We start from the raw sequence: 27,661 nt of genomic DNA, 5'->3' as shown, positions 1-27,661 counted from the left end.
ATGAAGGTATGAGGCTATGAGGTTCTGAGCTTGTCCTTTAATCCCATAGTGATTAAGTTTACGCAATAAAGTACAATGTTCAACGCAGTCAAATGCCTTGGAGAGGTCACAAAATATCCCCAAAGCATTTTTTGAGTTTTCCCATGCCTTATATATATGTGTTAGTAGTGCAACTCCAGCATCTGTGGTTGAGCGCCCCTTTGAGAAACCAAACTGTTTGGTGTGCAGCAAATTATTAGAAGCAAAGTGACTAGTCAATTGGTTTAATATTAACTTTTCGAAAACTTTACTTAATGTTGGTAAAATCGAGATAGGTCTATAGTTGTTACAGTCTTCTTGATCACCTTTTTTAAATAGAGGTATAACTTTACTAAGCTTTAGTAAATTAGGAAATGTACCATAGTCACAACACCTATTAAATATGAAAGCTAAATTGTTTGCAATATTTTCTATTATATTATTAACTAAATTTACGGACATTCCCCAAAGATCACAAGTATTTTTTAAATTAAGTGTCTTAAATGCTGTAACAATATCATTAGCAGTTACGTGACGCAATTCAAATAATGTACTGCACCCCGCAACATGGTCCCTCAAAAAGGTCTCTGCAAGTATTGAAGACGAATTTAAATTATTAGTAATGCTAGCAGGGACACTACTAAAGAAATCTTCAAAAGCAAGCGCAACATCAGCATTTTTGTCAATAACCATGCCATTATTTACAAGTTTTATGGTATTACTTGATTTGCTTTTACCCATTTCACCTTTAATAATAGACCAAACTGTTTTAACTTTATTATCCGAGTCGCGTATTTTATCCCTAATATACAAACGCTTCGCAGTAAAACAAACAATTTTAAAAGTTTTTGAGTAATTTCTAACATAACTAAGAAAAGATGGATCTTTATTATATTGCTTCATACCATATAACTCATAAAGAACAATCCTACACCTATGTATGCTAGGTGTCGCCCATTTACTAAATGGTAAATCCTTGGTAATATTTAAAGATTTAACTTTAAATATTTTTTCAAATTCACTATGAACTAAATTAAAAAGATTTTTAAACATTTCACAAGGATTATTATGACAGGATTGATCATTCAGTACGGGCAGGTTTTTATTAATATTATCTCTAAATTTATTAATGCCTTTTTTAGTTATAGGCCTAACATTAGTTCTTTTAAATTCAGGTAAGCAATCCCATTCAAAAACTACTTTCTGGCCACAGTGATCCGAAGTGAGTGTATTGAGAATATTTTTCTCTAAACAGATGCAGTCACAGTATATATTATCAATACAGGTTGCAGAAGTAGGTGTAATTCGTGTGGGTTCATTAAAAAGTTTATACAGGTTAAATGACTGAAACAAATTAACAATTCGTGTTGCCGTACCTTATATAAAAAGGCAGAATGGGTGGGAAGATTTATTAAATACCTATTCCAGCATTCGATATACCATTTCTATTGAATTAAATGTAAATCTAACACATGTTAGTCAATCTTAATAAACAGTTTATATTATGTTGTTTAATTATGTATAGGTAAGTAAAACAAAAAGTTTTTTAGATCCTTTATTTGTGCAAATAAATAATAGAGAAACACAGGCAAAGAAATGTCAAACATAAATCTAATATACAAATAATTCAATCGAGACACACAAACAAAAATTACAAAACCTTCATTTTGGTTATCGCAAATAATAAAATTAAATCACTTTAAAGATGTCAAAAACTGGAAATAAGTTGCATTCTACTTCTAACGTATAAAGTTCTATTCATTACTACATTGTATAAATATATTAATTATTCTAAAAATGTAAAAAATGTGTTTCGCGTGATTTACGCAATCACTTAAATAGATGTAAATAAAACATTTCAGGTGACTAGACCTGTTAAAAACAGCCAAAAATCTACTTTGGTTTTAGAATATATTTCACAACAAATTGGTCAACATATTATGTAACATTATCTTATAATAATAAATAGGCCGTTATGGCAGTGAATGTATAACATCTAGACAAAATCTAAGATTAGCTCTAACATCTGGCAATGTGTTAATACAAACAGTGAATACTTAGAGAAAAAATAATTATAGTACATAGTAGCAGGAAAGCCCGTAACTTTACAAATAAAAAGTGTACTCATGTAACATTTCTTATAACGGAATGCTAAAAACATAATGCTAGGACATAAGCCCTTTATTTTGAGCCCTGTTTATATTAAATTAATAGTCAACTTTATAGGACACCTATAACAATAATTAATGTTCTCAACATTATAAATATCAAAGGGGAGACAACAACATATTTTAGGTGTATAAATTCAAAAATGTGTATAAATTATTATCAACTCTATATAACAAACGGGTCAAAGATAAGGCAAGTCAACCTGTAACTTTCTATGTTAAACATTGTACATAAAAGATTTTCAATCTTCTATGTTGTTTCTATGTTATTCTCAAAGGACATGCTAGTGCTACATACTCGAGATTATTAAAATCCTAATAAAGTGTATACTAAGAAATCTAATGATATATCTATGATATATAAAGGCAGAAACATGGGTAAATTCTACGTTTTTGAAATTGTAGGATAAAATCTCTTTTTTAATCTGTGGGCGGGTCCATAGCGGCGATGATAGTTTTCATGACAGCTGCAGCCGTCAGAGCTGCGTGTGGCTGCCACTCTTTGCCGCGGGTGCCATCGCGATAATCAGATATACCTTGAATGAAAAATTGATTTAAAAATGCTAATTTAGGTATAATAAACAAGCATTTTCCTGAATGTCAAAATAGGTAAACTTTGTAATGGTACATAAAACTTTACATTGGCAGAATCCGTCCTCACTGGGATTGTGAGTTGCCACTTGAAAAAAGAATAAGTAATAGTATATTTTAACTACTTTTACTTCATAGCGCAATATGTCAAATAATTGTGACAGTTTTGAATTTTATAAATACTACAATCACAATCTCATATAACTAGATGGCTTCACGAGTTTGAATTGTATATGGATTTTAGGTTAAATAGCTACTTGTTGGCTCTGCAGGTGCAGCTCGTCTGCCTTATTGTGATTTGTTACTATTAACTATGTACGTGTGTTTGATTGGGTACATACAACTAGGTACTGCGTGCGTGTGATGTCTAAGCGCGCGTTCTTCTACGCGTGCTCTGTGTAAGCATATACACGTCTGCGTGTCAGATCGCGAATTGTTTATCTGTGTGTGCGTCTATATAGGTGTTAGTGTGTCTCATATAGGTGTTAGTGTGCCTCATATAGGTGTTAGTGTGCCTCATATAGGTGTTAGTGTGCCTCATATAGGTGTTAGTGTGCCTCATATAGGTGTTAGTGTGCCTCATATAGGTGTTAGTGTGCCTCATATAGGTGTTAGTGTGCCTCATATAGGTGTTAGTGTGCCTCATATAGGTGTTAGTGCGCCTCATATAGGTGTTAGTGTGCCTCTCACCTCGAATAGACACGAAGCAGTCCTTCCTGTTCCCCACGACGCTATCGAGCACGGCGTCCAGCTCGCAGTCGTACGCGAGAGCCCGTGCGTGCGCCGCGAACGCCGCGCGCGCTTCGCCCGCACCGGCCACTACTCGACCGCCCGCTACTGGCGCGCAGTGCACGCGTGCACCGTGACTGTATTATAATATAAAAATGATTATATTACATACCAAAAAGAGAATTTTATAAATCACATTAGAAATTTCAACAAAGTTCAACAGTTACTTAGAACTATATTGCTTTGGTCACAATAAACGACATGTCACTATAAGCGAAGTCATTTTATCCGACTTTTGATAAATAATTTTATATGAAAACCAATTTTCGCTGTGTAATACGTCATAATAGGCGGTTGGTCAATATAACCGAAGTCATAATAAAAGGATTCTACTGTATTTTCAATTAGAATTACATATCTATATAATTCTAATTGAAAATACAGTAGAATCTCTCTCACATATCTACATATACTAACATTATTAGTCAGAACTAAGTCACATTATAAGAAGTCGACAATACTTTCCTTATCCTTTACCGTTTAAAGGCGTGAAACGCATTTGCAGAGGTTTTATCTCTGCAAATAATCAAGAGCGATGGTGATCGCTTACCATCAAACGAACCATAACCTCGGTTGCCCGAATTAATAAAAAATAATTTAATTTAATCATTTTTTTGAATTCACACTGCCCCTGTCTGGTTTTACCGCCCCAACTATTGATGTCATGAAAAAAGATCCAATTGTCTTAATAACCTCCCCACTTACATATTATAACAACAACAGTATTTTATAACAAAAAAAATACGTGTGGCACTCGGGGACTGCCGCAGTAAAGTTGCATAGCATGCCTTCAAGCCACACCTCCGAGCCCGTCGGAATGGGGAGCGTGAGGTTTTTCGTTACGTTTATTTCTCGATGCGGTCCCCGCGCTCAAGGCCCGCGATAGAAGCTATGCAATAGCTAAAAAATAATTTAATTTAATCATTTTTTTGAATTCACACTGCCCCTGACTGGTTTTGCCGCCCCAACTCTTGATTTCATGAGAAAAAGATCCAACTTTCTTACATATAACAACAACAGTCAACAGTGTGCCTAGTGCGAGTTTTCATCGAGTACGAAACGTTACTATCGCGTCTGCGTCACAGCGAAATTTGTATGGGGAATCAAAGCTTCCCCATACGTCCGCTAGGGGCGCTGTTCGATTTCCCATACTAATTCGGCTGTGACGCAAACGCGATAGTAACGTTTCGTACTCGATGAAAACTCGCACTAGGCACACAGTATTTTATAACAAAAAACAGCAACACTCACGTGTGATCGTCACGCGGCGCGGGGTGCGACACCTCTATGAAGGCCCCGTCGCCGACGTCCACGCACAGCCGGTCCGTGCCCTGCTCGGGCGCCTCCCACCGACCGGGGATGCCTTTTAGACGGGCTAGACCTGCAAAATTGATTTTTTTTGTAGTTTTAAATGAGTAGCACGTTGTAGGGCGCTAAATGCCTTTTAGACGGGCTAGACCTGCAAAATTTTTTTTTTGTAGTTTTAACTGAGTAGCACGTTGCGGGACGCTAAACTAGTACATCTTTGTAAAATTGTACGTGAGAGTGTAGGTATGATACAGGAATAAATCTGAGAATTAGGACGATTTTTACAATGTTTTTTACAATAACTAGGTATACATTATAATAAAAAAATAAAATTACATTTTTAGAAATTATTTTTTTAATTAGTTACAAAAAATACAATTAACGAGGCGAGCGAAACAATTGATGGATAGAAAAGTTTAATAAATTATGATGATGTACACTATAATAATTATACGATCGTGTAGTTAGGAAATACGTATTTAGATAGATTACATAGATAAATTTATGGATAAAACTACATAATACCATTTAGAAAAAAACTTATCATGAATAAACCTTTATTCTTACCATCTTGTACATATGATGTCCACAACTCGTTACAATTAGCAACTCTAAGTGCGATGTCTTGAAGTAAAAAGTTCATTGGTTTGTACGGTTTCACCTCATAGTCCCAGCCACCCTTTTCATTACGTTCTGCCTTTTCACAGAATACGTAAACGTATCTGAAATATGGCAACATTACTAAATCTCTAATAGTATGAAAATTAAAACATGTATCAAAAATCAGTGACGGTCAAAACCACGTCTTACAAATGTGGTTTTGACTGACGCCGTTAGTCAAAATTATTTTTCAGGAAAAGCGGAAATACATCTTAATATCAATCAAATATCCTCATCATCATCAGCCCATATACGTTCCCACTGCTGGGACACGGGCCTCCTATGAGGGTACAGGCCATAATCCACCACGCTGGCCAAGTGCGGGTTGGCGGATGACACATGTCGTCGAACTTTTTTTTTTTTTTTTGAATTCTTCGACATGTCGGTTTCCTCACGATGTTTTCCTTCACCGTTCGAGCAGTGGTGATGTTACAACATGCGCAGATAAATTGAAAAATCAATTTATTTCCTGCGCGCTCGCCTGGTCGCGAACCACGGACTTATCGATTCGAAGTCCGAGGTCTCACCACTGAGCCACCACTGCCGCAAAGGATAGTTTTTATCCCGGAAATCCCACGGGAACGGGAACTATGCGAGTTTTCCTTTGCAAACGCGGGCGAAGGTGCGGGCGGAAATCTAGTCTAGTCTAGTATATTATAAAGGCGAAAGTTTGTATGGATGTATGGATGTTTGTTACTCTTTCACGTAAAAACTACTGAACCGATTACAATGCAATTTAGCACTCATATAGAGGGTAACTTGGATTAACACATAGGATAGTTTTTATCCCGGAAATCCCACGGGAACGAGAACTATGCGGGTTTTCCTTTGCAAACGCGGGCGAAGCCGCGGGCGGAAATCTAGTAGTACATAGACTCATCAATCTATTTTTAAGTATAAAAATAAACTGATGATTGACTGATTTTTATTTTTTGCAGTCAAATGTGGTTTTGACCTACAAAGAGTTTGAACTGTAACGTATGTACATGTGAAAAACACATACAAAGTCAAAGTATGATTAACTAAATTAGCTCTATTAACACAGACGTGTCATGAGCATTTCGACTCGAGAATCAGATTCTGTACAGTTTTAAATTGTTTGAGAAAGATATACCTAAAAAGAAATACTTCTTTGATAATAGGTACCTATATATTTAAGCTTAATAGCCTAGTTATTTTTAAATGCGCACTTTTAATTTATGTAGATAACATTAGTCACAGAATATGTACTCGTTTTTAAACTATTTTATACCTAGGTACTCATTTGTTGAGGAAGTAACTAATTATTTAGTAATAGTCTAACTTCACTTTGAAAGATGTACAATATACTTCTTGTGACATATTTTACAAGTAAAAGTCAACTAGGTATTTTCTTAAGTACTAGAGCGTGTATACCGAGCACACGTGTCAGAACTCAGAAGTGAAACTTCTTTGGCAAGATTCAAAGATATCAAAATCGTCACCTTTCTCCATGACGTGACGGTATTGCCATGACGCGACCTTGAAATTTTACCCTAGTCGCGCCTAAAGAAGTTTCACTTCAAAAAAATCCATTTTTATCAAATACAAAGATTTCAATACAAAACTATCATTACAAAATTGCTAAGGACTTCAATTTTAAATTTAAACGAGGATATAAACAAAGGACATGCATTACATGCGCATATTTATAGTCGTAACAAGAACACAGATAATCCTCAATGTTAGCATGAATGAATACATTATAAGGTAAATTCCCAGTTGGAATATATCACGTTTCGTCGCGTCTATGACGTGCGTATGCGCCTGAATGTGATATCACCGTAAGTACCTAGTACTTAACCTAAGAGACACGAGCGCAAGGTCACGCGTAAACTAATTAACCGATTTCATGTTGATTTGAAAAGGTACAATGTAACTAGTGACTCATATTTTGTACTGATATTAAATGCGAAAGTAGCTTTATTATCTCTGTGCACCCAAATTGATAATTTAAGTTTTTAAGTATAAAAAAGAAGAAAGATAAGTTAGGTCCTATCAAATCTATACTAATATTATAAAACTGAAGAGTTTGTTTGTTTGAACTTTGAACGCGCTAATCTCGGGAACAAGAACAGTCAACAGGAACAGTCCGATTTGAAAAATTGTTCGGTGTTAGGTAGGTAGTAGTAGGTATCGAGGAAGGCATAGGCTATATATACATTATCAAGCTAAGGCCAACAGGAGCGGAGCAATGCGGGTAAAACCGCGGGGCACTGCTAGTTATAAATAATTTCGTAGGAAGTATCTTTAAATATACAATATTTTATTACCTTACGTTAACTTTACAAAAAAAAATTATTAGTGCCACATTAGAAATATGGTACGGTGATTACAACAACTATTGTATATTGACGATAATTTTACTCAAGGTTTTCTTTTTATGGCGTTACCGCATAGTCGATGAACCATTTAAATCGAGTGGGACGTTTTTCAAGGTAATTTAATACGTCTATAAAAATAAGTAATAAAATTATCCCATACATTTAGATTGACCGTCTCTTTGGTATTGACTTGAGAGATTTATTTTCAGGCACAATTCCTGACAGATTTTTATTTATTTCCATTGTTTATTTTTATATTTTTTGTTTGTTTTATCTCGTAAGTGCAAGGCATGTGGTGATGAACTTCACATTCAGATTATTTCACCTTAAAAATATGTCCGTTTAAAGTTGGTGAAAATCTAGTCTAAAGGTTACATACAATCATACAGGTCTAGGTGGAGCTAATAAAAGCGTGTTAAGGGCCCTTAGTAGGTGAACACGGAAAAATGGACTGTTTTCTATGAGCTATAATTGAAAATATTGAGGTTTTTTCGCACTGAAATTTCTAATAGATATGTATTACAGAACGTATGTGTGATGGGATGACTGTTTCCAAAACACGATTGGAAAACTTTTGCTCGATAAAAAAAAATCCTGAAGTTACCTCTAAAATATCATATAAATGCTCATTACAACCGTATTTTACGATAATAATTCGTATAAAATCACAAGTACATAGGCATTTACTTTCTCGATTTCGTGACTGTTTTAGATTTAGAAAATACTAAATATTTTCATTCGATTTTGATAAAAATGTGAATGGCGCTTACGATTTTTAGTTTCGAGCACGTTGATTCCATACTAAATTTTCGCTGACCGCCTAACCCCCCTTAATGATATCCATACTAATATTATAAATGCGAAAGTAACTCTGTCTGTCTGTTATTCAATCACGCCTAAACTACTGAACCAATTTGCATGAAATTTGGTATGGAGATATTTTGATACCCGAAAAAGGACATAGGCTACCTTTTATTGCGAAATATGAACCACGGGCGAAGCCGGGGCGGATCACTAGTAATTAAATATAACATACTTATCAGGTAGATCCATGGCTGGAGTCGACACCACCACATCCCCAAGGCGCACGTGTTTCTTGTAGTCGGTGTAATGTGGCACCCCTCCACCGACACCCACCAGGAACACATATTCCACCTAAAACAATACAAATCCTATTACTGAACATAATATAATATGATTAGCCAATTGATCAAATTTATTTATAGAAAGAAATTTAAAACAATGTTTTCTTATTTATCATACTTTTTGCGGATGATTTAAAATAACAGGCCGTGCGTCTGTTTCTATTTCGGAACAACTTAAAAAATTTGAGTTATTTTAACCACCTACTTACGAATCGATCAAATATATATGTATATAGAATGGAATTTGGAACTATTGGCAATAATGTTTTCATATTTATCGTTTCGTGAATGATTGAAAGTAAGCCGTCTGTTTCTATTTCGGTGTACCTACATTAAAAGTCCTGAGTTATTTTCGCACAAGTATTTCATCAAATCATGCTTTGCAATGAAACTAAAATTCATGGCAATTCAAAATCTATGAAATAATATTTTATATTGCGTTTATAAATTACAATGAGACATACAATTACAAATTTAGTTTCTGTAACCAATCCAAAAAAAGAACATGGAATTCAGACATGATTCGCTTAGTCAACACTCTCAAAATATCTCCAGACATCTTAAACGATAATATTATTGCAAATATATTTTGAAACATTAAATACATTGAAACCCGGCGAATGGAATCTGGAGTCGGAAGCTTTTAATGTAAATAAACTATTTTTGTTGTGTTTAATGGGAATGTAATAGCGAAAAGTTGAGCGCGTGATTTCAAAGAGAATATTATATTATTTGTACTATTTAAGAAGATTAACCATTTTAAATGAACAATATAACTATTTTAAAAAAATAATAATTAAATTTAATTCGATATGTGTAAAGATAAATCGATGATTAACAATGCCAAATGCCAATAAAAAATATTTTTTTGTTATTTTTGGTCAGAAATCATTTAACATATCAAAATAAAGTAGGTATGTATCAAGTAAAAAAAGTGAAAGCATTATATCAACAACAAATGAAGAAAAAAAAAACCATTACTGAAACTGTTTCCTTACTATTAATTAGTCTCTTTAGACGTACCTAATCAAAAATATCAGTTATTATGTCCTGGATTATTTTTTGTCAACTTTTCCATCAGAACCAATGGCGCCTTATCTTCACCGTTGTCTGGTTATGTGACGAATCGTTCAAATAAATTCAAATCGTATCAAAAATAACGCGACCCTATAATAATAGGTCAATTGCACCTTATTGACATGATTGGTCAATTGCATTTGCAATAAATTCACAAATTTGTTATTCAGATCACTATTATTTTTACCTTTTATTACATGTTACCTACATGCTGAAAGTATTTACGTATTTATCTATATTAGGTAAATTAATACTGAATGGGTATAATTATGTTTACAATAAACAATTTCATAATACGTACATTGAACATTGTAAAGAGGATAATATAGTCGAGATGCGCACAAGGCGAACTGTTTGATTTATTATTTATAATTTATTTTATATTATTACTTATAATAGAATATGTATAATATATTTAAATATTATAGTAGTGACAATTGTATAAGGTAATATACTTATATCACATAACGGAATTAACTCGTATTGGGGAAATACCGACAACCGGATAACTACATAATAACACGTTTCAAGTGATTCTCCGCTTTTTTTTAATGTAGATTTTTTTTAATCTTCTGATATTATTAATTCCTGTAGGAATTAATAATAATATTTGTTCGAGGAATCTTCATTACTACGAGAAACCGCAACAGCATTCAATCACTTAGATGAATTTTTTTAGTTACGTTTCGATTTACCTTTTGGAAGATGCCAAGTAATCTCGTAGTGGTATTACCGGCTGCTGTCATGGCCTCTCTCGTGCGGCCTACAGAGGGCAACTTGGTAGTGACCACACGATGTGCACCTATGGTACCCAGCGTGTACACATTTGATTCACCTGAAAGAGAATTATTCAATTTAAGAAAGCTCAAAAAACGTCACTACTAACTATCGGGCAAATATCTAACTTCACATCAGTTATTAGTTTTAATTTGTAAATAATAATTCATTTAAAGTTCTCAAAAAATATTTACCTCCTATCATTTTTATTAGTCGCTCCTTTTTGATGTCTTTTACCATATTCGTATACATTTTCCTATAATCGCTGCTACATTACCATTTTTAGGTGTAAAAACGTAAACTAACTATCTGAATTTGAATTTTTATACAAGTATAATATAGCCAATCATTATTAATGATGATTCATTTCTAAGTTGTAAGAACAGATCACAATAATTCATTTGAAGTAAAGCACGTATTATTACATACTGTTCGATCCTTAGCCGTAATATTATATGCAAATAAATAAATCAGAATATATAGTGATCAAACAATGGTATTAAAAGTTTGTGATGTTGTGTTTGTGTTATGTGTTATAGTGTCTGACGTTGCGAATGTGCAACCACGAAGAGTCCACAAAATAGTTAACAACGATATCAAAAATGACATTAAGGTTTTTAAAATCCCTACGAGTTTACAAGACGGAACTAGCATAACTTTGTTTGGGAAAATAAAGTTTTCTGAAACGTAAGTAGGTATTTAAGCAAGATGAAGAGCACCGTAAAAGCCAAAATTATTAAATTAAATGCAAATTAACGAGTAGATACCTAGTGATATTCAGCTAAGCAAATTTTGATGACTACCAGCTGTTAAGAAACAATAGAATTCCTAAAACACGTCAGTAACAAAACAATGTATACTTAACTACATCACGTAAATTGGAAAATGGAAACAGCAATTTTAAACTACATAATTATTTTTAACAAAAAACACATTTGGTACGGGAATCCCCCCCAAATGATGATTTTACTTTTTTATGTTTTTTTTTTTTTGTTATTATTGGCGGCAACAGAAATACATACATGGTCTCAGATTTCTTTTATGTTTATCACGGTTCATGATGCCTGGTGACAGACGTATGGACAGCGATGTTTCAATAATAGGGTCGGGACTCGGGACCCTTTTACCCTATCGGTACGGAAAAATGATGATGAAAACTATTATTTAAATAGGTTTAGAGACATTTATTTTATAATAAATAATAATAGTAACCTACTGAAATATTGTCTCCATACACTTAAAAAGATCTAAAATGTATAGTGTTATTTGTGAGGCCGTCGCATTAGACTTTTGTACACACTACACAACCTCTCATGAACCGGGTCAAATATACCAAATGGCCTTTATTTAATTATACATTAAAATAATACGATAACGACGAGAAACGTAGAAATTCAACTTAGCGCTACCTACTTAATCAAACGAGTATGGTTTGAGAACCAAAACACGTATCGCTATGAAGAATGGAGGTATCCGACAAATCCTAGAGCCTTGTATTGTAGTAAACGAAAAAAAAGCATGTTCTATGTCAAATTAAATAATTATATCGTAACAAGTTTTTCGTAGTTCCCACATACTGTGGTGTAGTAGTGTAGTAGTGTAGTGTGGATTTCCTATTCATATACTTACATTTACAGGTTACAAGTGGATTTAATATCAAAAACAATGAGCGAAAATATTTGCAGTATCATATTCAGCCCAAAGGATGGAAAAATCGTTGCTTTGTCGCAAACTCTTATCTTACACGACAGTACATATAATATAAGCCAAATAACAGGTACAATATATAATTTTGTTTCAAACTTCATAGTTTTGCATATAATTATTTGATTGATTTGTGGTTAATGATCCTAAGTCCTAACTCGTACGTCAGAGGCATAATTATTATTGTTGTAGTCTGTAGAGCCTACTGCCTAGATATTGAAAGTGTCTATTATTAACGTTTAAAACATACTCATTATGAAAACATGATTATCACTTGTCTAGTTCCCACAATTTAAGCTCTCCTCCTTTAAGTATCTATATAAGTACTTATTTTGAATAGAAACAGTTGTCACATTTTGATACAATACCTATTTTTAAATTTTAGTTTCGGAGTTTGTAACATTTACCATAAGATGGATAGCGACATCAAGAATTTCTTCACGTTCTGACATAATCTCAATACTATTCGAAAGCAACGAGGCGGGTGAAACTTTTATCGAACAATGTGAATTTGAATCATTGAGCCACTTGGAGGAAATCAACGTAATAGGCTCTGCACACATTCAAAGACTGAGCTTTGATTTTAAAGAACAGTAATGCTCAACAATTAGTGATCTTAAAAAGACAATGAAGTGATAAAACCTCTAGTCATATTTGAACTTTGTTAAGTTGTTAATAAAATGTCATATTATATAACTTTATTATCCTTGTTTTCTTTATACATATTACAATAAGGAAATATGCTTAGGTAATATGAATGTACTTTGTGGTTTACCCAAACGTTAATATTAAGGTTCTGATGTCTGTACGTGTGTGACGTGTACATAGGCAAATAGTGTAAAAAAACAATGTCACTAAAATACCGCCAGGTGAATTAATGTGAATTTTTAATGCCTATAAAAGTGGGTGAAGCCTGTATCCAGTAAGAAATAGGCATTTTTTTTAGTTGTCACCGAGAATCAAACCCCTCGTTACTACACGTTTTCATAATAAAAATTCATAATTTAACGAAATATTTCTTTATACGTCACAAATAAAATCCAAAGTGACCTGTCGAATCAAACAAGGCCGTGTCACAGTCACAGCCAGACAATACCCAATAATTGACATTATTGAGGTCGTAGAGACAAACGTTTCGGCGCACCAAAGTCGAATTATTTATTAAGCATAATCAAAGCAATAATACCTTATAAGATTATCCATTTTTTAAGTGGAGACTGTATTAGTACTTAGGCCCTCTCAGAAGGGTAATAACGAAAACCCTACTATACGTAATCCCCATACAGAGAGATAATTTCAGTGCACGACGAAAATAAACCTAAATATTATATTATCACAACTAACTACATACTACTATTCTCCTTATCAATTTTTTCTCAGAGTACTCGTACTCGTAGTAGTAGATTCTGCAATATTTTTTCTGAATAACATATCGCTTTGGCATCATTAGCCAATCTAATCATTTTATTGTTATGATTGTTTACTTGCTTGTCTCCTATACTTTGTGTAATACGTTGTTCCGATTCTCAAATAGCGTGACCGTGTTTTGAGATTCTCCTCAAGTATTATAATGATTCCAAGTCGAAACACTAATCTAAACCCTTGCATTTCTAAATAACCTATGCATTTAAAAAGGACCTATGTATACTTTTTTATCTTGCATTTAGTAAGAATTTCCAATGACGAAAGCAAGACTCACAGACTATGGAAATAACAGAACCTAACAGGAAAGTCCCTATACGCAGGATTTATATTAATTATTAATTGACAGTCTTAAACAAAGCGTTTTGGAGTGATATTGTGAAATATGTTTCAGAAAGTTTAGCCTCAGTGCGTGTTTTAGAATTTAGATGAATGATATTTCTGCCGTAAGATTTGCAATACAATTCTTATGCTGCTCATCAACAATAAATACAAAAGGTAGGTAACCATATATTATTATTCATATATCATAGAATTTAGGTGACAATAATTAACTAATTGGTCTATGGGACTAATGACTTGATTATTTTACCAAATGTATGTTGATGTCAGCTACTCATTTTCATTTTTAACAAGCTCTACATAGAGTGGGAATTATAAGTTACAATAATTACCATATGGCTTCACGTCAAAACGAAGCGATTTAGAGAATTTTACGATAAAGACTTTGTCTAAAGATAGAGAGTGAAATATCGGATTCCTATGGGAATTTTGCGACGCGGACTATGCCGCGACCGAACAGCTAGCTAGTTAATTAATAACCTACAGGCTACAGTTATCATCGATTTATTGTTTTTAGAAGTGAAACTTCTTTATCGGGGCTGGAAAAAAATTTGGTGTAACATTTTTTCGTTACGCGTCATCTTTTTTTTATCCCTACCACGCGTGATTCGACGTATTTCTGTAAAGTTCCATACCTCTAGTAAATTATTTTTGAAAAATAAGGTCATGAAGAAATTTCACTTCTTACGTGTGTACTCTAGTACACGCACACATTTTTTTTTATAATCGAAGTATGCTAATATTTTAAAGCTGAAGAATTTGCTTGCTTGGAGCTAATCTCAGGAACTACTGGTCCGATTAGAAAAATTCTTTCGGTGTTAGATAGCTCATTTATCGAGGAAGGCTATAGGCTATATATCATCACGTTAAGACCGAGAGGAGCGGAGCAATGCGGGTGGAACCGCGGAGCACAGCTAGTTTAATTAAGTATAACAGGAGCGACCAAGCTCGAACCTATAAGTATTGATTGCCATGAATAACATTTATTTAACAGTCGATAACTATTTCAGTTAGGCTAAGTACTTACTAAGTTCCCTACTTATCCATAAAACGAAAACAATTCTGATTTTATTTAAGAAATAATATTTTTGGGACAAAAATAAAATGTGTTCTAAAATCAACAAATGCATGGATAAACTTATCTTGCCTTTTTTAAGGGCATAATAATTGTATTAGGTACCTATGACTTATCAATCCTCTTTATCACCTCAATATAAATTACGAGAAAACCCAGTGACTGTGCCGTATAATCAAACGCAAATGATAAGGAACCACTTAGAATATGGAACAAATTATTTTTAACAAGACTGACTTTAGCATGCTTGTAATCACAAGAGATGGTGCCAATAAAGTAACGTATGTAAACATTATATTATATTATTACAAGCCAAGTCTTCTTGTGAACTATTCGTATGCTGTAGCGGCACAGTCGATCTGACGCAAAGAATACTTATACTCTAAAAAAGAGATCTGACGTCGTAAAGAAACTAACTGTGTTCCTTGTGTAGTGAAAATTTAGATCCAAGGTGTTTTGTAGTTAAATAGCGGTTAGTATGTCAGCGTGTTTGTTTTTGTCATTACGTCATCTTAACCAGACATCAGCATTCCATTTTAAATCTTTTATCGATACGCCTTGAAAACTCTTATATAGAAGCTGTCGATTCGGATTGTATTTAACGTTTCTTTTTTCGGAAAACAAGTAATTATTCAATATGTTGAAAGTGTGTTGTGAATGTATTTTCGGGTAAGATTTAATATAGTAATAAAGTTATTCCGTGTGTAGCAATTACTTATACGTACTTTTTTATAAGTAATAAAGTGCATATAGGTATAACGATTACCACTCAATAAATATTTTTTCTTGGGAATGCTAAAATGCCTAAGTGACAACATAGTCTAACAAGTTGTACGCCTGCGTGGGAACCTCTTTAGATTCGAATGTCAATGTCAAATTCTAAAAATCCTGTTTTGTAACAAGGTTAGAGTTATGAATGATCAACAGAAGTACCTAGCGAAAAATAAATAGCGCATCAAATGTGTGTTATTTAAATATATTTTATTGGAATTAATGCGTATATTTTGTACTTTTATTTCATATAAACTGTGCTTAAATGTGGAATATGGGTACTGGCTTCAGGTAAATGATTTTTGCTCAATAATTAGGAGTAATAATATTATTGTTTACCTAAGTATATGTTTTACGATAGGATCTATTAGTATAGAAGTGAACTTTTGGAGTAGGTTATTCCTTTTGTGTATTAATCATGTAACATATTTTCTATACGCAGTAATTATTGACTTTCTTAAAGGTATTATAATAGCACAAACAAATATTCTAATTCTTAATTTTATCACAGTAATGGAACTCAGAATGAGGTTGATTATGGAAGATCAATCAATGGTCAGGCACTAGGGGAAATAATGGCAAACAGAGAAAATGAGATCATTTTCAATTTGCCTACAAAATTGAAGCAAGGAAATGAATTTGAAGTTATTGGACATATGACCTCAGACCGCAGAAGGTAAGACATAATATAAGTCAGTTCTTAATATTGCTAAACTTTAATCATAAATTCATAATAAAGGATAAATTATGAACTATTTCTCAATGTTTATCAATTCATTTCAGGTTAATCGTAGCATTAATTACAGGCACATATAAAATAGATCATAATAATGTTGCCTGCGAAGTGGAATTTAATTTCACAGGAGACGAAAGCATTAAACTAAGAAAGATAATAAACGGTGTTACCCAAGAACAAATAGTTGGAGATATATCATCTTCATCGTTGTTGATGGGTATGTATTTTGAAAGTAAGTTATTCCAATTAATATATAAATCTGAATTTTTGTATATTGATTTCAGTAGGTACCTATTTCTAGTTTACAAGTACCAAATAATCGTTTTTTTTTTTAATTGAGAAAAAACCACATTACAGTGAGATTTTAAATATATTTTTCTGCGGTGGTGTCATTTTTTATACTATCACTTAAAATTGTTACAGAAGCGCAGTTCAAACTAAAATTTAAAATATGGCGAACATCAATATTAATAAGCATCGGATCAAGGATGGAGGATGATGGTGAGCAAGGCGACACCATTCTGGAACCTTTTGACTTTGATCATAATATTGACGATATTAAATTTTTAAGTCTGAGTAATGATATAGAGAAAGTAAGTAATTTAAACTTCTCTTTTTGACACAGTTGATATGGCTATTAAAATTTTATCATTATTTTGAGATTTGTTCCCATGTAGAAAATAAAGTGGAAAATAATTAATATTGCCATTAGTTAATGATAGAATGCCTGTAGTCTATAAATTTTGTATTAATGGTAAACATTTGTTGAGCAACAAATTTGAATCAAGATATAAGATTATTTGAAAACTAGCAGTCCGCCCCGGGGCGGATTAAATATGTACCACGGGCGAAGCCGGCTTCGCCCGTGGTACATATTTACGTTTTCTCTACATAAGAACCATCCTCGTACTTCAAGGAATATAATAAAAAAATAATTAACGAAATCGGTTCAGCCGTTCTCAAGTTATGCGCTTACCCCACACACACACGCTAACACATTTTGGGATTCATTTTTATATTATTTGAAAATAATGCTAGCAATATGGCTTGCAGCAAAGTAGATATTGTTTATATTCTTAAAAATGTACAGATGTACATATTATTGGCATCTATTTGGTCAAAATCACATTTGGACATTCTGTCAACATTTTAACAGCAAACCTATAGTTTTTTAAGCAAATGTTTACCACATGAGCCTTAATCTTTTCAACAAATATCAAAATTTTACTCATTGAGCCCCGAGCGGCCCGATCGGTCCACGACACAATAGATTTTCTATTGTGTCTGTGATTCCGGGGCCTGAATCACTCACGGTGTGTTCACTGTTCAGTCATGGGGTTCTTTACACCCGTCCATCACAATGATACATAAGTATTATTTTTAGTAGTATTTAGCTTAGAAGTGTAATTTCATTATTTATATTATTTTATATAAATATGTATTAATTTTGTATCTCATTATACTTAGTAATGACATGTTTTAATATCTATAATATTATGTAATAATATAATTTACTGTTGAAATTGAAAATATATAAATACTATTGTATATGTACCGTACCTTTTGTAATGTGTAGCTGACTTGAGTTTTTGATAGATAAATAAAAATTATTTCTAACAATTATGAAACATAATTTTGATGTGTGACTGGTAAATTTTAATAATTATTTATGATTTAATATTATGTATGTCTTTCAGGGCAGAATTGCATTTAAAGATAGGAATATTCTGTTGTTGATTATATAAACTGCATCTATTGTGTGTGTGTGTTTGTTTTTAAGTCCATTAGATATTTAACGTCCATTTGATTCTGTTTTTTTAAATTTCTTATTTTTAAGTGCTGAATTGTAGCCATGTATGTATTAGCATTAGTTCTATGTGTTACATTAAATAACAACACAATAAGTAGGCGTTCACGAAAGCCCCTAAAATAAATGCCTCCTACGTTTTACATTTCCTTTATGCTACTTGCCTATTTTTATAATTAAATCACAATATATTATGTACAGCACATGCGCATTTGATGTTTTTCGTACTTATTTATTGTCATTGACTAGTAACTATTGATTATGTTCTTATTTAAATAAAGAAGAATACTGTTGTCCCACCTGCGTATTGTATATGCATAATAAAGTACAGATAAATATAAGCAATTTTTTATTTTAAAAACCTTTCCGTCTTCATTTTGAAGTTAAATTTCTTTAGGCGCGTTGGCAATACATTCACGTCATAGAGAGGCGATGATTTTGGTATCTTTGAATCTTGCCAAAGAAGTTTCACTTCTGGCAGTGCTCGGCACAGACGCTCTTTTTTTAGTTTTGCATTCATGTTTAATACCTAGACCGAACTTTATATTACAGTTGGAGGAACGCCATCGTCCACTTGAGCTTGTACTATGCGATCCAACATTTTGTGACGTCATAAATTCAAATGATTTAATAATCTGAATAAGAATAATAGACTACAAGCCCGCATAGGAAAAAAATATGGGTCAAATGAACCACCAGGGGACATATCTAGAACGATAGAAGACCATAAAATAATAAGATTCATCACTATGCCGTCACTTGTAAGCTGTCCAACTGAGTACAGATGAGAATTGAAAAGTACAGGTAGACTCGGTAAATTTTGGTCATTTGACCATGTACGGCATTCTTAACCATCGATAGATCCATTAAAAATAATAAGAAACCGCTCAGTGCCGTACAAAAATGGTGGTTCACAAAGTCGGAATTTTTATTTAATTTCCGAGAGTTACCGGGGGTAAATTTGGTCATTTGACCATGTACGGCATCTGTGTCATACTATGCCTATACTGCTTTTAATCCATTATTCCGCAACGCCGTACAAAAATCATGGGGACAAGGGGAAAAAATCGAGAGTTGCAATCCGCTCTCTTTCCCCACTCCAGGGGGTCATTTGACTAAGTACGGCTTCGGTTCCAAAACATTATCTAGCACTTAAAAGTACTATTAAAAGCAATGCCGTCAAAAAATAATTGTTCTTTTAAATGTATACCAATAATCATCTTAATTTCATCGAATTCTTGATAAAAAGAGCTGTAAGGTCATTTGACCCTGTACGGGAACTTTTTTTTTAACATGATATTGTAAAATTCAATTGTTGTATAGTATTGCCGTTCAAAAGAAACCGTTCTAAAAAAAGTTATAGAGAAATGCAAAAACAGAAATTTTGTAAAAGTTTAAACATCGTAGATTAATGAAATATAATAGTTTTCTACACTTTATTCGTTGTTTTAAATAGTATTAACATAGATAAATTAGGAAAAAACGATGCCGTACATTTTTGTGCAGCTCACATCTTTTAGGCTGATGAAAGCGACGAAAGCTACAATTTTAAGGGTGCTTTATGGCCATTTGATACAGTACGGCATTAACATATTTTTACCCAACTACGGCAAAGCAAAAGGAGGGTTATGATTTTGACAGGTCATGTATGTATGTTCATCTATTCCCTCGTAACTTCTAAACTACTTATCAGAATTCGACAAATGACATATCATTAGAAGCGTCTGAATTGTTCACTGGATAACCAGCGACCAGCTAGCTAAAGGCTATATGGGGTTTCACAAAATCTAATGTGGCGCCCTCTAGCGGACAAAACATACGGAGCAAAAAAATAAAGTTAAGATAAATATGCCGTGTTTGGTATCATTTGAAAGCGCTTTACTTGTACATTTTGAATATGTATATATTACTAGCATTTGCTTGTGACTTTACCTGTATTCATGGGCTGATTGCATATAATTCACATCTTTTCGTTCATAGCTTCTTTATTAGTTCATCAATTTAACGGAGTCCATTCCACCTGACTCCGACTTTCCAAGGTGATAATTAACCACCTCGAGCTTCTTAATATTAATGTATATTTATATTTTATTATCAAAATATAAAGCAAACATTTCGTTATATGGATTTTTTTCTTTTTCAGATTTTTCCCCTTTGAACCAACGAAAATGTACGGCACATGAAAAAATATTATCTATGCATAAAATACTTTAAAAATAAATTTATTTCGTGTTGTGTCAAATGACCCCCTGGAGTGGGGAAAGAGAGGGGATTACAACTATCGATTTTTTCCCCTTGTCCCCATGATTTTTGTACGGCGTTGCGGAATAATGGATTAAAAGCAGTATAGGCATAGTATGACACAGATGCCGTACATGGTCAAATGACCAAATTTACCCCCGGTAACTCTCGGAAATTAAATAAAAATTCCGACTTTGTGGACCACCATTTTTGTACGGCACTGAGCGGTTTCTTATTATTTTTAATGGATCTATCGATGGTTAAGAATGCCGTACATGGTCAAATGACCAAAATTTACCGAGTCTACCTGTACTTTTCAATTCTCATCTGCACTCAGTTGGACAGCTTACAAGTGACGGCATAGTGATGAATCTTATTATTTTTTGCTCTGCTATCGTTCTAGATATGTCCCCTGGTGGTTCATTTGACCCACAGAACAGTAAGAACATAATAGAAGTGCTATAATGTCATCATTAGTATGAAAACCAGTGTCGCCAAATCCACACATTTAAACCGATAGTTATACAGTACACTACAAGTAAACTATGCCTTTGATTGGACAGCTTAATTTGAGTAAAAACTGACTTAGGTTATAAATTCAGCATTTCAATATGTACCCTAACGAACCAAGTTACGGTTTATTTTAGTATAACATCCCTAGGTATATTAGCTGTTTTGTTTCTCTTTGCTCAGAAATTCCAAATTCGAAAACATTCAGCTATTCCACAACAGATGGCGTTGGTTTTCAATACATATAACTTTGAACCTCTACACATAAAGATAAGGTTGAAATTTGTGTCACTCTAAATTAATGACATTAACTTGACATTAACCTGATGCTATGCTCTAAGGGATGTCAGCCTTGTTATCGATAATTCACAAATAAATATATTTTTGTGCATTTTTTTTTTCTTTCTATTATATGAGTATAGGATAATGTGTCACATTTGGAGTATGTTTATTACTACTAAGTACGTCTTTTAATATTATTATATTTAAATAAAAAACAGAATAGAATAGTATAAATCTATATTTACAAAACAAACAGAAAATATGCATTATTTTAAATCTTGGAACTGCCGTAGGTTTGATGTATCGGTGGCCTTTGTTAGACTGCTTATTGCTGTTCGGCATCCAGTTAACTCGTCACGTTGCATTTATTATCCATTTCTCTTTTAAATTAGGCTCTTTCGAAAATCTATAAATAAATAGGACAAATGAAAGCTAAGGAAAAATAGAATAAAATTTTATATTTAAAATGTTTGTCTTTTCTAAAGTATCGATACTGTCGATATGCGCCACATGCATCACTAATCCGACATTCGTTTGTTTATTTCAATAATATTTCAGAAAGTCTTGTTTGCTGTTCAATCTATATTAGTACTTATTTCTTATGGATTAAGGTTCATTTTGACTTAATATTTTTATAAATTTTTGACAAATTACGACAAGCGAAGTTGTAACATAAAATATATTTAAAATAAATTAAAATAAGACTTACCGATGGTATGAAATGCCTCGATTGCTGATATTATTTCGTCTGCTATCATTTTTCCACTCTAATACCGAACAACACGCTCTAAATAATGAATAAATATGGAAATAAGGTTTGACAGTTGACAACCGACTCGAATATTTTTCTGCGCACAACTGAGAGCGAGTTAGGTGATCTTACCTTACTAGTGACACGTGGGCCACGCCCACATCGCACTTCTATTATGTTCTTACTGTTCTGTGATTTGACCCATATTTTTTTCCTATGCGGGCTTGTAGTCTATAACATCTGTATTTAAATTTGGGGCATTGACATTCCTATTATTAGGCTGGTTTCAGAGCTTGACCGACCGTCAGTGCGGACCGTCGGTCCTGACGATACGCATCAACAATTGTATGACTTTGACACTAATGCGCATGACAATACGCGTGCGTATGGTCGGTCTAGCTATGAACGGTTTTATGAATTTCCATAGGTACATATGACAAGCGCGACTGACGTACGCACTGATGGTCGGTCAAGCTCTGCAACCAGCGTTAGTTGGATCGCATTATAGCTTCTACTTAGCAGAGTTTTTACTATAGTCGACGAGCACGTTTGTAGCATGCGGAGATACAAAACGCGCCAGTAACGTCAGTCATTAGGGTTGAGCGTTTCATGGAAATGAATGATCGATAACCGGGCTCCTCAATTTCAGTAAATTAGAATAAACAGAACTTACCAACAGTTGTATACCGCACATATGTTTCTTGATTATCCATCATGGCGTCAACAGCTTGCTTTTCACAATACAGGGCTGTGACCACCGCGATTGTTGGCTGCCGGGCTGAACTCAATGTAGGCATTTGTTTCACAACCTAAAGAAAAGATAAATTAAATATACTGCATGAGGGTTATTGCGAAAATTTGTGATTTACACAACAAAAAAATGGGTTGAAATTATTACTACACAAATAATTTTAATAAAAATCACTTTCTAAGTATTAACATTCCTAATTATTCAAAAAGGAATAATAATACAGAATGAAGTTTTGTTCTCTGGTATATACATTGGTATTTGGTAGGCAATTTACCTGGGGGAAGGGATTAAGTCTGATTTATGATTTATGACGGATTATGGAACCGATTATGAAAATTCCTGTACAATGCTACCTTATAATATGTAAATTAACTATTACACCAGAGTTATAGGCTCTACTTTATTGCTCTTTCTATCTCTACGACGACGACGAAGGGCGATGGAATTGTAAATTTATGGCACGCTCGCAATTCATAAACGGCATAATATATTATTACAAACATATAGTATTACATACCTGCGTGTCAACACTATGCTGACGAATGTATAAGCCTTCTGACAGAGGACGAGTGAGGCCCTTCTCTTCTAACGACTCTAAAGCATCCTTTACCTCTGCTTTTGACCATTTTTCGGCACTACAAATATAATTCATATTACATAGGCATTATAATGATAGACAACTTATTACAATAGAATACATGTAACACCTTTAACTTACTTAACAAAATCATCAACACTTAAAGGATTTGGGTACGCATTTTCAATCATATCTAGCACTCTTTGCTCCGAAAACCGTGTTTGGTGTGCAAAACTGTCTTCCATGAAAGCTGAAAATGTACCACTAATTAATATTTTATTTATGTATACATTTTAAGACTAATGTACACTACATGCAAGTTTGGTAAAACTTTACAATAGCATGTGTATATACATGTGTTGAATAGTGCTTAGTTCCTTAATTCTATGTGTCAATCTACATGCTTTTACATTTGATGTTTACTGTAGGAAAACCTACTCAAGATGATAGCATCTAATGAAGGTTATATGAAATTAGAGCTGATAACTAATAAGGGGTCCACTAAAACTAATGTTTTTATAGTTCATAGTGCTTACTAAGTTACTGCAAACTATAAACTATTTTATATACACTGAATTCAGGTTTAATAATGATTTAAAAGAAATATTGTATTTATTGATATATAAGAGCGAGTTATACAATTCTTATTTGGATTTTATTAGTATTTTTTTTAGATATTTTGACACACAAAAAATGTAACTTAAAAGTTAATGCTTTTTAGTTGCTAAGTTTCCAAATAGGGTGAATAAATAAAACAAAAAATTTAATGAGTTAAGATGTTAAACTGTTCGACAAACTCATGCCAACACTAAAAATAAAATAATATACATACTACCATTAGATAATTTGTTTACAATATCCTTACTCGTTATCACACCGTTTGCCTCTGTACCATATAAAATTAAAGGTATTAAATAAGTATATGTACTTAATATATAAATAAATAGTATACAATTAACAATAATTTGGTATATCATATAAATATAAAATATAATATATAGATAGATACCCATGAATAAAAAAAATGTGTATGTGTACTAGTGTACACACGTAAGAAGTGAAACTTCTTTATGACCTTATTTTTAAAAAATAATTTACTATATTATGCAACTTTACAGAAATACGTCGGAATCACGCGTGGTAGGGATAAGAAAAAGATAGCGCATAACGGAAAAATGTCATGGGTAACGAAAAAATGTCATACTAAAATTTTTTCCAATCCCGATAAAGAAGTTTCACTTCAATAATTTAAAAAAAAATATTTTTGTATAATGGAAATCCATCCCTCAACAAGAAAATTTCACTGTGAGAAAAAAAAACATATACACAAGCATATGAAATTTGGCCCTTTAGAAATTACAGTCAGTCAATTTTATTATCCAGATTTATTTTTTATCATTGCCTGTCAGTTGAACTTTTCAGTGTGTATTCTTATAATTTACTAGCTTTCCACCCGCAGCATCGCCCGCGCACTCAAAGAAAAACCCATATTTCCCGTTCCCGTGGGATTTCTGGGATAAAACCTATCCTATGTCCTTTCTCGGGTATCAAAATATCTCAATACCAATTTTCATGCAAATTGGTTCAGTAGTGTGATTGAGTAACAGACAGACAGACAGAGTTACTTTCGCATTTATAATATTAGTATGGATTTATATCATCTTCCAAGTGTATCACAAAATTTGAATAACAAAATAAATTTTTAACAAATTATGTATAAGTATAAAATTATTGTATTTATTATGTCTTACCTGGTGGTGGTAATCCACTTCCTTCCTGTCTGAGTTCAACTTCTAGCACTTTTAACTGATGATACTTGTTCTGCATCAATTTTATTATTTTCTTAATGAATCCAACATAATCTGGATAAAATAAATTTAAGTTGAATTAGCCTTCTTCTTTACTTAATTATTGGTGAATATTTGACATAGTGGATAATTTCTTTTTTAGAGAGTATGGCCATTACTAGTTTGATAGAGGACTTAGGTTGTAAAAAATCATTACTATTTCATATATATATATATTATATATATATTCTATAAGAAAAAGCTCTTGCGAATTATATTTACAATTAATAAATAAACTATAACATACCTTTTGGGAAGTTTTGGGGACTGACAAGTTCTCTAAAAAATGCCTGAGCCTCATGTGGGCATTCATACAAAGAAACTTCCGGTTTGAACCAGAAACGTAATGCCCGTGCCTCCCTCGTGTGTGTGCCATCTACAGACGACACTAAATACACACAAAACTCCAATTGTGCATGACATGGCTCTGTTAGACCATTTTCTGAAATAAATATCAATATTACACATTAATAAATATAACTGAAACAATAATTTCCATGTTTTATTGAAATGTCTGTGTTTATTCATACAATTTTTGTGCATTTGTAAGAAAAACAATTATAACAACAATCAGATATTTAAAATTTTAGTTAAAAATTTTGGTAAAACTGTACATTATAGGGCGTGGAGTTGAGAGTCGACAATTTTTTTGTGGTTAGCTATTGTCCTATGGAACCCAAATCTGAAATTTCACACCAAGGAAACTTTTAGTTTTTGAGTTACGAATTTTTGAAAATCGGAACATTACTATAGAAAGTTACTCCATCTTGTTTTTGTTACGCATATTTATTATTTTTTCAATGTCAAATTTGGCGTAAAACAATTCGAGACGCTCCGCTCGCTGCGCTCGCTCCGCTCGATTGTTTAAAAAAAGTCTAACATAACCTAACCTAACTTGTTTCGAGTTCGGAGCGTTTTTTTTTTCGTAAAAAGTTAAACAAAATTAATTACTCTACTTAATGGTTATAGAAATGTTGTACTTGAAATGAATCACACTAAGCAGGTACTGTGTGTCAGGTTGACATTGACAAAACAATAAATATGCGTAACAAAAACAAAATGGAGTAACTTTCTATAGTAATTTTACGATTTTCAAAAATTCGTAACTCAAAAACTAAAAGTTTCCTTGGTGTGAAATTTCAGATTTAGGTTCCATAGGACAATAGCTAACCATAAAAAAAATTACGACTCTCAACTCTACGCCCTATAATGTACAGTTTAGCCAAAATTTTATATATACCTAGCAATACTCATATAAAACATAAACAGTCATTTTTTTAATACATTAAAGTTACGATACAATAATGTTATCAGAACATAGTAGGCATGATAAGACTAATTAAGTTAAGCTTACCATAAACTTTTTCCTTGTTTATAATGATGCCTGTATGGTCCCCACCTGCTACATGTATTTTGTCACTGGGTTCAGCCTCTACAGCCTTTCTCTCCACAATTAATGTTGTTGATGTAGGTGTTTTACTCTTAGGAGTCATAACCACTTTTTCTTCAATTTCAGCCATTTTAAAAATAACTTACTTTTCGCTTATGGAATCCTATTGAAAACAAATAACAGTGAGATCAGAGATGAGTCATAAACTTTGTCCTTTTTTAATGTCTCGAGGCGAACGTCAATAGTATAGAGCTTTTACTAGCATGTTTGTAAGCCAAGGTTATAAATAATAATAAGGTGCGATTAAATGCATAGTAAATATAAATTTGTTGTTAGATCAATGTATCCAACTTTCAAACTTAAAGGGCGTTTATGATATGGACGAGTACGCAGACTCATTTTCCTTGAAGCAGCAAAATATACTTACAGCAACAGGAAGAACCACTTATATAAAATAATTAGCTGTTAATTAAAATCAGCACCTAATATATTATGTTTACTATAAAACCTATAAAATAATTAAAAAAAGTAGAGCAGTCTATTTTCCTCTATTTTCAATTCGTATTTTGCAATTTGCCCA

At 32.9% G+C, this 27,661-nt stretch overlaps 3 protein-coding genes across 10 annotated transcripts; 2 read left to right on the top strand and 1 right to left on the bottom strand.

Annotated features, from left to right (window-relative positions):
- Positions 1 to 1,560: 1,560 nt before the first annotated feature.
- LOC123693364 lies at positions 1,561 to 27,661 on the bottom strand. Of its 2 annotated transcripts, XM_045638426.1 has the most exons (14): positions 27,509 to 27,661; positions 27,046 to 27,244; positions 25,939 to 26,133; positions 25,596 to 25,706; positions 24,677 to 24,730; positions 23,986 to 24,094; positions 23,785 to 23,902; positions 23,190 to 23,325; positions 10,794 to 10,933; positions 8,913 to 9,031; positions 5,442 to 5,596; positions 4,818 to 4,947; positions 3,468 to 3,643; positions 1,561 to 2,722 (listed from the first exon to the last, which is right to left on the bottom strand). In XM_045638426.1, the coding sequence occupies exons 2-14, from the start codon at positions 27,209 to 27,211 to the stop codon at positions 2,607 to 2,609; spliced, it is 1,725 nt and encodes a 574-aa protein (XP_045494382.1). In that variant the 5' UTR covers positions 27,212 to 27,244; positions 27,509 to 27,661; the 3' UTR covers positions 1,561 to 2,606. The 2 variants fall into 2 exon arrangements, with proteins under 2 accessions (XP_045494382.1, XP_045494384.1); XM_045638428.1 differs by lacking the exon at positions 24,677 to 24,730.
- On the top strand, positions 11,259 to 13,280 carry LOC123693367. Its single transcript, XM_045638437.1, has 3 exons — positions 11,259 to 11,562; positions 12,513 to 12,652; positions 12,965 to 13,280. Exons 1-3 carry the CDS (start codon positions 11,369 to 11,371, stop codon positions 13,174 to 13,176), a joined length of 546 nt encoding a protein of 181 aa, XP_045494393.1. The 5' UTR covers positions 11,259 to 11,368; the 3' UTR covers positions 13,177 to 13,280.
- Positions 14,362 to 17,787, top strand: LOC123693366. 7 transcript variants are annotated; one of them, XM_045638433.1, is made up of 4 exons: positions 14,362 to 14,499; positions 16,701 to 16,865; positions 16,973 to 17,157; positions 17,349 to 17,787. In XM_045638433.1, exons 1-4 carry the CDS (start codon positions 14,471 to 14,473, stop codon positions 17,543 to 17,545), a joined length of 576 nt encoding a protein of 191 aa, XP_045494389.1. In that variant the 5' UTR covers positions 14,362 to 14,470; the 3' UTR covers positions 17,546 to 17,787. The 7 variants fall into 7 exon arrangements, with proteins under 7 accessions (XP_045494389.1, XP_045494385.1, XP_045494386.1 ...); XM_045638429.1 differs by lacking the exon at positions 14,362 to 14,499 and adding an exon at positions 15,294 to 15,699; XM_045638430.1 differs by lacking the exon at positions 14,362 to 14,499 and adding an exon at positions 15,417 to 15,699 and having other exon boundaries at positions 16,973 to 17,142; positions 17,349 to 17,786.

The sequence above is a fragment of the Colias croceus genome, chromosome 7 (genome assembly GCF_905220415.1).
Source record: "Colias croceus chromosome 7, ilColCroc2.1".
Classification (NCBI taxonomy): domain Eukaryota; kingdom Metazoa; phylum Arthropoda; class Insecta; order Lepidoptera; family Pieridae; genus Colias; species Colias croceus.
Note: the sequence above shows the minus strand (reverse complement) of the source record. Positions and strands in the feature narration are given on the sequence as shown.